We start from the raw sequence: 12,434 nt of genomic DNA, 5'->3' as shown, positions 1-12,434 counted from the left end.
ACTAACAGACTAATCTAAAAAAAGAAAAAAAATCAGTATATTATTGTGTACTACGACTCCAGAGCACGGTGTTACTGTACATTTAGCCGCTGCATGTGAGCTTCCCTATGATCATCACCACCATCAGAGCTGAACAGAATGTTCCTGAACAGCCTTTTTTGAGCTAACAGCTAAACATTTGTTCGTATTAGTGATTTGCCACAGCTCCGAACAGATTTTATTTAAATGTATGTATACATTTTTTTATTTATTTTGTGAAATTTTAATAAACTTTGATCTTTTCCATTGACTTTATTTAATTTTATTTTGCTTGATTAAAAAAAAACATATAACAAATCTGTTGTTTAGAATTAAGTATTTTTACCAGTTTATTTTCCTTTTCTCCATCATTTTTATTCAAGTATTTCATGGTCATGCCTTCCACTTATTTTGAAATGCTTTTTGAAAGTTGTATATTATTATTATTATTGTACTTTAACGTCCTTACTTTTTTTATGAATTTTCATTGAGTATCTTATTCCAATTACTATTTTATTTTTTACTTTTACAATGTTATTGAAAAAAAAAATTATTTAAATAATTTAAATATTTTTACCACATTATTTTCATTTACTCCGTCATTTTTATTCAAGTATTTCATGTGATCTGGTCATGTCTTCCACTTGATTATTGTACTATGCCACTGAAATGCTTTTTGAAAAATTTATTGTTATTATTATTAATATTATTATTATTGTTGTTGTTGTTGTTGTTATTATTATTATTATTATAGTAAATACTAATATTAAATTTATGTTTTTATTTAAGTAATCTTCATTAAGTATCTTATCCCAATTACTGTTTTATTTTTCATTTTTACAATTTTTTGAAAAAAAAAAAAAAAAACGTAAGTATTTGTTCTCACATTATTACTACATTATTACCTTCATTTTTCATTGATGCCCACCACAGAGATCCTTTGAAATATTGCCTCCTCACATTAGTACGTTGCTTATTTCTGGACTGATTTACACACCTGTGAATGTAGCCGTGGCTGCCATTCGCGAGGTCCTCTCTGTGTCTCTGGGTGCCGGAGTCGTGCTCCCTCCTTTATTACATTACACCAGCTGACTGTCACCGGCCACCGGAGCAAATTGTCAATTATGATTCTCATTGGGCATCTGACAGTGAGTGTGCTGTCTGAGTACTGGAGGGCGAACCCTCACCTCGGCCTTCCTCCAGGCTGATTCGGGGTGTGATGACAGCTGCCTCCCCACCACTCTTAAAGAGATAACCATTTCCACACGGATTTCCCTGGAGAGCGATGTCCGGCCCTCTAATATTTGTCTGCCTCCTCAGCAGGCTGGACGCAGAGAGGAGTGATCATGAGGAGGACACCTCCGCCACCGTCTCACGCTATTACATCATGATGTGCAATATAAAATCTGAGGGTTTGATGGCAAAAGTCAGCTTCAAATATTACTGACTTTCTTGAAACAACCTCGCGAGAGCTTCTTGTCTGCGGCTACAATTCTTTTTTTTTTTTTTTTTGTAACATTTTCAGGTAAAGCAGAAGAAAAAAAAAAATTAAAATAATTTAAAAAAATGTACATTTGAATGTACTGTAATCAGTGACCTATTTATTTTCAGAAATTAAGTGAAATGAACAATATAAAGATTTTATTTTATCAGTTTTAAATATCTCACTTTTTTCTACAATTTTATTTAAATCAATAAAAAAAAAGTGTTTTAAATTATTACCCAATGACTCTCCTTTCCTCCATTATTCTGTCTTTATATACAAGCGGTAATATATATATATTTTTTCTCTTCTATTTTTCACGTTATTATTTAAATATTCTAGTTTGTCATTTATTCACTATACTTTTTGTTAATTTTGTTATTATTAACAAAAAAGAACAAAGAACAATGATGAATGAAAATTTAATTGAAAAGAAAATTATTTTAAAATATTGAAATATTTTCTAATTACTTGAGAAGAATAACATTATCAATATGTAAAACTCGTCTAGTCAGAAAAATATGTCGATAAATAAACAGTACAGTATAAATAAATTGTATTATATGCTAAATGCTGGGATAAAAATTGTCATTTTAACCTCATATTTGGTCTTAAAAACCAGTAATAATCACACTCCCAACATTAAACATTTTCTTTCAAACATGAACCAGAATAAACAGGGGAAAAAAAATCAAAGAGGAACAGGTTACATTAAAGACTTGGGGGATTTATTCACATTTACAGTACAAACATTCACTTTTCATTTGTCACAGAAGTGTCATGTACAGATCTTATAGCAGCAATTATTTATAGACTTATACAGTTTTTGATCTCCAACAACATCTTTCTTATGTACAATCGTAAATACAGTATTGCCATTCAGACATGCGGCTTTATATCATCTCGAAAAATAATATAATATCAGAGGGAGTCATGTGAGGTGAACAGGTGAATATGAATCCAAACCTTTAATTGAATGTGAACATGAAAGTGCATGTGGTCCTCTCTATCGGTGACCTGTCCAGGGTGTCCCTCGCCTCGCACTCAAATAGGATCAAAGCTTGAAAGAATGAAAAAGTGAAGTGAAAGAATGAAATTGATTAAACAAGTAGAAAATGATTGAAACTGTTTATTTATTTATGTAGATGGCAAAATAATTCATGTTTTTCACTTTTATGACTTTATTTTTTAGTTAATATTATTAACATTATTTATATTATCAATATTATCTAGAAATTAAAAGGACAAAAGTAACAGAATTATGCAAATGTTTCAAAGAATGTGAGCCTTTAACTAGGACTAATAATAATAATAATAATGTTACTGATCTCCAAATATTAAAAAGTCGTAATACAGATATTATTATTATTATTATTATTATTATTGGTTCGTCTACCATGAAACACAGAATAGTGTGTGTTACTCTATTTAGATTATCATTAACAATCCAAGATGCTTAATTTGATGGTGAAAATAAAGAAATAATTAGAAATAAGAAATCATTATTTTGAAATAAAAATGTATGGACTTCTTTCGAAACACAAACATTCTTGTCTTGCACAAGTCATAATAGTAGTTCAAGGAGTATGATGATTAAATATCCAATTCGGTCAAAATATCTTTTGATTTCTTCTGATCCAACCTGGTTTAAAACATGGAGGCCATGTTGAAATATCATGGAACATCCTCAGTCTGCCGGCGCACTTCTCTCTTCAGGTCACTGGCACTTCAGAGCGTCAGACAAGAAATGGAAACCACCACCAGATGTCACTGTCACTACTCAGATGTGGCCGCAGGTGGCGGTGTGACCTAAAGGCGCAGGAGCTGCACTTGACACGGAAGTTATCATTCTCAACAATGAGCTGAACAACAAAAGCAGCCCAAGCTTCACCTGTGACCCGACATGTTTAAGAGCTTAATGAGTGTTTCCAAGCTTCTGAAAGGTCGCGGCCGCTGTGACCTTGGACGGGGCGAGCGAGAGAGAGAGAGAGTTCTGTGACTGCACAGAGGCTCCTGTTGGTTTACAAAGGTGTCGCTTTATTCGGGAGAACAACTTTGGGTCGGATATGAAACCCATCCAGCAAATATGCTCCTAATAAAAGTGAGGTCCGAGAAAGGAAACCGAAAGGTCACGGAGGTCAACCACATGCTCCCATCACCTGTATTTCCGACAAGCTGTAATGGCTGAGTTTCTCTTCCTCCCCCGAGTGAGACGAGGCCGCGGGGATGAAGCGGAGAGACGCGGGTGTATTAACCTGTCGTCGTGTCATGTTAGAGTCGACTGCACTCAGAAGTGAGGGAGTGAGTGACAGGCCCGGGCCGAGACAGTCGGGATGGCGGCGGGAACCGCGGAGACAAAGGAAGTCAAAAGGTGAGTCAGAGGAGGACAAAGATAGAACGGCGGGCGAGGAGGGTGAGGCGGGCGAGTCAGGGCCGTCCCTTTCACGCTCCTCCGTCCTCCTCTCTTCCTCTATCAGCCGTCACTCTGACAGGGCAGGTAATTGGACGTGGTCCTCCCTCTCTCTCTCTCTTCACTCTCCCCCGTGGCTCACCCCTCAGTGGGAGCCTTGAGGCCCGGAAATAGCTGATGACAAGATAGCGGCTGCCTTTCATTCGCTCAAGGTGACCTCACCCTTTCCTGACAGCTCACCTGAGGACTGCTGAAAGAAGAAGCCTTTTACTCTTCCGTCCCGGCGAAAGACATGACGGAGCGAAGGATGACCACTTTTACCCAAACTGACACGACAGCATGAGCCTAGCAACCAAAGCAGAATGAGCCCTTTTGTTTTGGTCTCACAGATCTTTATTCACAGAGCTGCCGCTGTGGATGCAATAATCCAGGGCTTAGAATGACTATTTCAAAAATGTACAGACAGACAGCGCCATCTACCCGACTCTTAAAAAGTCACCCATGTAGTTATTTTCATCTTAAATTATCATTCTATATTTATTTCAGGTATTTAATTACATTTGAAATGTCATTCGTAATGATCTCATGGGAACACCAGGGGGCAGCAGCTTCCCGGAACGGACTCAGACAAGCATAGTCGAACCCAAACGGGAAAGCTAGTCCACACAGAGAGGCGAGTCCTGACGGTAATCCAGAACATCAACAAAACTAAATCCCATGTGTGGAAGCAATGTAGGTTCAAAAAACCTGGGATTTGGACGACAAGCAAAAATGTTAAAATAGGGCTGGGACTAAAAAATATTAATTTCAGTTCATTCATTGTGGAATACATTGAAACAATGGCTGCGGATTGATAAAGACTTTCTTCTTTCACAGGGAACACGATGAAGGAGACATTATGGTGAATGTAAGTACAAGTAGAAAAAAAGTGACAAAAAAATGTGGGTCTCTGCACCTGATGTTTCATCTTACAGATTCAACTGAGAATTCTGGTGCCAAATATTCAACTGTGATAAGCCACAATTTGCTCATAAGTACTCATAATTTTTTGGTTAAAATCAAGAAAAAGAAAAACTTAAAAATGCAATTGTGAAAGGACAAATATTAATAAAATTGTTACAATTTCAGGTAAAGCAAAAAAAAGAAAGAAGAAAAAAGAAAAAGTACTTAAAAATGTAGAATAAACAAAATGCAAAAACATGAACTTGACTTACATGGAGTTTGTACGTACCATAAGTAGTTGATCTCTTTATATCAATAAATGAACAATATAATGATTTTAATTCATCAGCTTTAGATATGTCACTTTGTTTCTACAATATAACTCAAAAGGAGTCCCAGCTCTATTAATAATAAACAAATATGAGGGACAAAAATAAAAAGAGATTCATTCAAAGCCAAAGCCTGATTTAAATGACAGTGAAGTAGTTTGAGTTCCTGCGGAACAGAAAATAAATTGAAGAAAAAGGTTAACTACCTATTCAGCTAGTTATTGATAGATAAAGCCAGGAATCTTCCGTATCACACAGCACTTAAATAAAAAAGTTTGCTGTTGAGCAAGGCTGCCATGACTGGAATCTGAAGTGAGAGCTGCCCATGTAAACGTAGCCATGTTGATGTGAAAAGATCGAGTCCACACTCACTCACACACACACGCACAGACACACACGTGTTCAGCCGGACATCAGGAACTGCTCCTGCTCCGGGGGCTTCTTCACCCAGGTGCCCAGACCCGTCTCCTGCAGAGCTCTGAACCACTGCTGCTTCACTGTCTGGTAGGAACGCGCCGCCATCTTGGCCTGGCAGTACATGAGCTGGCGGTCGGCCGAGCAGGAGACGAGGACGCCCAGCTGCGGAGGAGCGGAGAGACGCAGAAGAGTGAGGAGACGATGAGGACGATGAGGAGGAGGAGGAAGCTGGGAGGCTAAAGGTTTCTCAGCGCGGGCGGGGAAGGAGAAAGAGCCAGCAAAACAAAATGAATGAGGCGGCACAAATGCATTTGGGTGGGGTTGGCGGGTGCGGAGGTGAGGGGTGGCGGGTTTCAACAGCTGTGTAATCTCCCCATTTAAATTTCACAAGCAATTGAACATTCTCTGAGCTTTTTTGTGCTTCCTTATTGTCGCGGGGGGGAAACAATGAAGATCGTCGCCGAGACAAGAGGAGAGGAAAACAGAAGTTTCTTGGGCAGATTAGTGCGACTGCTCTTGCGTGGCCCTCATGTATGGAGTGCGGGGAGCAGTGAGGGCGGGGGCCTCCTCCAGCCCTTCTCCAAATAATTGTCCTTTCATCGTCATTATGCTGTAACGGCTGCCATTTGCCGATGCAGGCAGTGTGCGTTACGTAAAGTTTCGGAGCGGCTCTGCGAAGATCCGAGCTGCCGGGTTTTTGATAAGCAGTCGTTGCCACGGCGACAAATTGAACCAAGAAATTCCTCTAAATCCTCGCAGAGCGCTCACCTGCAGCCACACTGGTATTTCAGTATCATCTCCGGCGCGCCACACTTTGGTTTAGCAGAGTGGCTTTTACTGCCACAGTCGCCGCAGATTATGAATTCATACGCGGAAAAACACACAACAGCTGCAAACATTGATTACTGTTGAGGTCGATCTTAATGAAGTTGTTCCTCCGCAAACAAAAGATGGAGCTTCGAGATTTAATTAATGTGCTATTTCTTCACATTTCAGAGGATTAGCGTCTTTATTTCCGATGATGTTGAATTAATTGGGAGACATTTAAGCGAAACATTTGGAACTAGACGGACATGAATATTCAAACTCCCCTTTTCTGCGACAGAGAAATGATATTGACAGGCTCCAGAATGAAGCAATGATCAGTAGCATGACACAGAAGGTAGAGAAAAAATAAGATGTAGTTCGAAAGAATATATAATTTAATATAAAAGTCAATCTATTTACACTTTTTTAGTGTTGTTTATGTTTGTAGCAGGGCAAAAATGTAATGAACTTCTTCCGTAGTCAGTGGTCCAGGGGGGTTTTAATATTCAAAGAGAGTAATAAACGCTTTAAAGGTCAAAGATGAGAAGCAGATTTAGACAAGGAATATGTATTGAATATATAGTTGAAAGTTAGGGAGGTCAGATGCCTTGGACAAAGAATGTTCACAATGGAGGAGAAGGAGAAGACGGGGGGCTCAAATAAAGACACAAAGAGGCCAAGGAGGATGATGGGAAAATACCAATAATAATGGGAAATACCAGAATAAACAGTGGACGATATGCAGGTTTTAAATCGGGCCACATAACGTGAGACAACATCAGTGCAACTCTTTGGCCGAGCCCATCTGCAAACACAGTTCATCTCACCTTCCGGTAGAGTCTGTTCCAGCGGGCGAACAGCGCGTGCTTGCAGAGACGTGATGGCATCCCGGAGTCTCGTCGTCGCCCCGTGGCCGTGTTGACCACCTCCAGCTGTGCGTCCCCCAGCGTCCAGTTGACGCTCACACATGTGGGCTTCCCCGTCTGCTGGAAGTCGGCGCAACTCAACCCTTCAATGCAACAAAAACAGTCCTCGGATTACTCTGACACTTTCGCAGCAGCTAACAATGACAGCCTCCTTCCACAACTTATGAGCCTCAGGTTGGCTGCTGCGTTGAACTGCATGAAAGACCACACTATAAGTCACACACACACATACTCGGCAACTGATTGACAGTTTGAGTGATGCGATAAAAATGATGAGCAGGAGTAGTAAAATAAAATCACAAGTTTGTGTGAAATATGTGTGAAATGTGGCATGCGAGTCTCCTCACCTGCAACACATCAAAGAAGGCAACACTACAGATACATTACTCATGAATAAAGGAGCATATTAGCCAGCTATGCATCATCATTAGGTCCTTATTTAGCAGGGAGCAAGTGGAAGATAAGAGAGGTGGAGGTTTGCTTTAGAAAGGAGAGGAATGAAGGTTAGCCACAGTAAGACGGAATACATGTGTGTGAATGAGAGGGACCCAAGTGGACAGGTGAAGTTACAGGATGAAGGTGGAAAGGAAGGAAAGAAGGTGTTTAGGGGACCAAGTCAGAGAGACTAGATGGAGATGGTTTGGACATGTACAGAGGAGAGAGAGAGCCAGTACAGTAGGAAGATGTTGAGGTTGGTACTGACAGACAGAAGGTGGAGAGGAAGGCCAAGAGCACCATCTAGAGGTTTCTGAACATTAGGACACTGTTCCAGCAACCATGCAATACTGTTTCATGATACCTCATCTGCCCATCGATAGCTCCAACCAAATAAGCCAACATTGGGTAACCTGCACGAGTCGTTCTTGATCCTTTAACAAGTGCTGAGCAGAGTAGCCAGACAAGTCTCCTGTATCTCTCCTTGTCATAAAGACGAAGCCTTCCTTTCTTCTTCTAGCTTCTCTCCCCGCAGAAATAATTAGCCTCGCTAGCAAAGCACATAATGGGACCAGTGGAGGGAAAAGATGGAGATTGAGGGAGACAGAAAGTGAAGGTGAAAGGCTCTAACTTTAGAGAGCATTAACCGGATCAAGGTCGTCCGAGCAAATCTGTCAGTTTCAGATGGCAAAGACCGGTCCCCAACAGACTTGACGCTCTCAAAGCAACGCGTTCACTGGGAATCACGTCGTGTTCACAGGACGGTGAAAGTCCAAGCTACGCTGCGAGTTCATCTGCATCCATGCGGTGTTCTGTTGTTGAAGTTGATACCGAAAATGCTGAGAACTGACACATTGAAACTGTCAAGAATTTAGGTTGGTTTTCAGAGTTTTCTAGTCAATGATTGACAAATAAATAGATATATCAGTTGTACTCCACTCCAAACACTTTTCAACGCCACTGTTTATACAGTAATGTTGCCGGTTACACTGTCTTGGAGCAGAAAAACACCTCATTCTCAAGTGACCTCTGAGTTTAATTCAGTCTCTTCCAACACATTCAAAAGCCAGGTTTTATCTGAGCGTCGAGATAATGCGACTGAACCTCAAACAAAGTTGACCCGTACGGCATCAAAAGAAGCATCTGCCGCGCCTGATACCCGAACGACGGCTAATAATTTTCTGTTTTATCTCCAGCCGATTCTTTTCCATGACAAAGTCGTGTCAGCGTTTCAGGCTGCCAGTGAAGAGCACGATGAGAGTGAAGGACGAGTCAGAGCGCCGATGCTTCGGGCCCTCGGGGTCCAGGTGGAGCCGCTTTGGTTGTGGGTGATAAGAGCGTCCCTGCGATCCCCTGGAATTTCCTCCGGGGTTGTCTTGTTTAAATAATCCAAGAAGCACAATAGCTGCGGCGCTCATCGCAGCCAATCAAAGGACGGCGGAGGAGAGCAAGTTTTTTTTTTCCTTCACTCTTTGTCTCCCTCTCCCTCCATCACAGCTCCCCTCCGAATGAATGTCTGTCCGATAAGGACTGTGATTGTATTGATTTGGTGTAGGGCCGTCTCTGCTGTCTGTCCCACGTCCTTCCCTCTCCTCCTTCATTCAACTTCCTTCCTCCAACAGAGGCTGCTGCGGGTGGGAATAAGTGACAGTTCGGAGAGGGGCCACACAGTCCCACACATTCAGTAGAGTTTTAGCGCCACCAGGAAGCCACCAAATCAGAAACAATGGTTTAACAAAGGTTTAATGCTAAAATAACATTGACTGGTGACGCACTCAGAGAGTGCACACCTCCACCAAGGACTAATGAACACCCATATAGCACATCAACAAAACAACGTCCATAGCTCAAGAGTTGTATTAGCTAATGGCCAAAAGGAAGACTCAAAGTTCATCAGTTGCATCAGTGCTAGCTTGTCAGAAACTTTGCGATCATCAGGCAACCCGAAATGTCATTTGAAAAAATATCTGTTTTGCCACTGTAGTCATGTAAGGGTTTATTTATTTTAGTCACTACAGTGGAGGCTATTTCTGATCTCAGTAGTAAAACCTTTTTGAGCTACAAAATATTGATACATGTTGCCGTAGTTGATGGCGAGACACTTAAGCGAAGTGATAAGTGCGCTATATTTAACATATATTTGAGTTGTACTAAGTCATCAGCCTTTTAGTAGGTAATTCAACTTGCCCCTTGTCATAGAACGTCACCATCAGCAAAGCTAACCACTACGATGGATGAATCGGAAGAGACAGGACCATCACCAGTAGCATTCAAAGGGTGGCTAAGACGTCCGTAAGATGTGCCACGCCACCGTGCCAAGTAGTCAAATAACACAATAAACCTGCGAGCACAGCGACATGCTAAGGTAGCATTATAGCTAACGGTCGATGCAGAGTGGATGCTACTCAGACAATTTTGAAACAGGCATGTGAGTTGAAGAACAATGGTCAACTCTCATGGTTAGCTTTAAGAAATTGGGATTCATGTGATTCTTTCTGACACAGTCCAAGGTCAGGGTCCGTGCAGACCACCAGGAGCCTCTGGTGACCCTCTGCAATAATAATGAGGAATTGTAAGTAAAGACAAGCTGGTTGGAAAATGGACTCTCAGTCCTGAGTCTTGTTTAGAAAATTGATATGTTTGCCTCTTCAAAAACAAATCGGAGTGTCAAATTCAATCACACAAGAGGCCACAACCTTTAAGACAATCCAAGTTTTGGATCATACGAGAAACATTTCTTGCATCAATCATGTGGCTTCAACGAATGACAGTCACAGGCCACATTGATGACTTGGTGGGTCACATATAGAACCTGGTCTCGAGCTCAACACCAGCTCCATGTGCAAAAAAAAAAAAAAAAAATCAAGTTTGCAGAAAAACAAGCGTTGAAAACACAGAGAAGGCGGCAGTTGGCCCTAACATTACCAGTGCTGTTGCAAATGAGGGTTGAGGAATCTTCAGCGTCCCACCACAAGAATAGCCACACTGATGCAAAGTTCCACAATGACATTTGTGATCTCACAATAGCAGCATTTACTCTCATGAAGACCATCTCTGATTGTGAGTCTTTGTCCTCATCTTTCATGAAAAGTGTCCTACGTGGCTTGATGAGCAGCAATGGCTGCCGTGACACCACTCAAATCATGGCTCATTGTAGGATCTCAGGCTCCAGTTGTCTTGCGTGACAGTGTAGAGGAGTCGTCATGTGGGATCTGGTTATTTTTTACTTGTATAACAAGTATCGATACATACATTGAAGTTTTCATCAGTGTGTGTGTGTGTCGTACCACTGAGCAGCGGCTGGTTGCGTCTGTACGTTGCAGGAAGTGGGCCGAGACGTTCCTGCCTCTGGTTTAGGACCCGGCCCAGATGACCCGTGTGTCGAAGGCTGCCCACCGTCAGGCTGTGGAGGTACACCGGCTCCATGAAGTGGCTCAGCAGCGCCCCCTGGAGCCCAAGAATGTTCCACCTGAGATGGGACGACAGTCACAAGGTTCAGGTGAAAAATGCTGGCAATTATTTGACTGAAAAAAAAATTCCCATTTTCCCCAAAAGAAAAAAACAAAACAAAAAACAAATTTTATATATATATATATAAATATACGTATATATTAAAAAATAAAATCAAACTGATATTTTCATGGGAAAGAATAAAATTAAAGGTTTAAATTGATGAAAGATTATTAAAAAATGTGGATGCCCATATGGATCAGGTAACAATAATAATAAATAAATGAAAAAATAAAGAGAAATATATCACAAATGAAAAAAATTAAATTAAATTAAATTACATTTCTATGTTTATTAAAAAATTACAACCATAGCCATATGGATTAGACAATATTAACAAATAAATAAATGAATAAAGAGAAATAAATCCTAAATTACATTAAATTAAATTAAATGTTTGCCAGTTCTGACAGTCCAGCGGCTGGGCATGTAGAAAAATAAATAAATGCAAGCGGAGGGAGGGAGCAATGTGAGAGCGTCAATGACAGGTAGAGACAATTTGATCATTATCTTGGTGAGGGACGTGACACCCCCCACCCGCCCCACACACAAACACACTTCTCTTCATTTTCCAGCAGCACAAACCATCATCACCAGCAACAACAACACTGGCAAAGGTCAGTGCATCAGCATTCATTACAGCCGGCAACACATTAGCATGTGTGCATTCATCAGTGCCACCGAGGTTAATGCACTGCGCAGGGCTGCGGGCGGACTCCCGACAATTGCACACCAGCAGCGCCATCATGGGTGGGAGGGGGTGCGGCGGACGCACCAGTGTCACACAATCACTGAGGGGCTCGTCCTGCCAGACACACTCAGGCTCGATGCTGGAGCCAGCTGGTCGCCAGCCACCTACAGTTGGACTCTCTCTATTTAAGCAGCAGATGTTAATTTACCGAGAGAAAGTGATAATTAGCATGTTTATTATCATTGCTGCCCTTCATGGAGATGAAGAGGCAGAGAGTCGGCACTCACTTATATTCTTCCCTGACCTGTTATTGAGGTCAGCTGAGATCAAACACACCATCAAACGGGATATTCTCAAATCTTACTGGAGATGTCACCAACGCGCCTCAGGTACTGTGCATGAATATGCAGTTTGGAACGGTGGAGCGCTAAATAGGTGTAAAGCTCCTTCTAAGTGAATCAAAGAG

At 41.2% G+C, this 12,434-nt stretch overlaps 1 protein-coding gene across 4 annotated transcripts in view; it reads right to left on the bottom strand.

Moving 5' to 3' along the window:
- Positions 1-2,229: 2,229 nt before the first annotated feature.
- adarb2 (adenosine deaminase RNA specific B2 (inactive)) overlaps positions 2,230-12,434 on the bottom strand; it is a 159,087-nt gene continuing 148,882 nt past the window's right edge. For all 4 annotated transcript variants that reach the window (XM_053858334.1, XM_053858333.1, XM_053858335.1 and 1 more), the window contains exons 8-10: positions 11,055-11,236; positions 7,234-7,415; positions 2,230-5,761 (exon numbers count right to left, since the gene is read on the bottom strand). In XM_053858334.1, the coding sequence (XP_053714309.1) occupies positions 5,585-5,761; positions 7,234-7,415; positions 11,055-11,236 (541 nt within the window). In that variant the 3' untranslated portion in view covers positions 2,230-5,584. The remainder of the gene's footprint in view (positions 5,762-7,233; positions 7,416-11,054; positions 11,237-12,434) is intronic.

The sequence above is a fragment of the Synchiropus splendidus genome, chromosome 3 (genome assembly GCF_027744825.2).
Source record: "Synchiropus splendidus isolate RoL2022-P1 chromosome 3, RoL_Sspl_1.0, whole genome shotgun sequence".
NCBI lineage: Eukaryota > Metazoa > Chordata > Actinopteri > Syngnathiformes > Callionymidae > Synchiropus > Synchiropus splendidus.
Note: the sequence above shows the minus strand (reverse complement) of the source record. Positions and strands in the feature narration are given on the sequence as shown.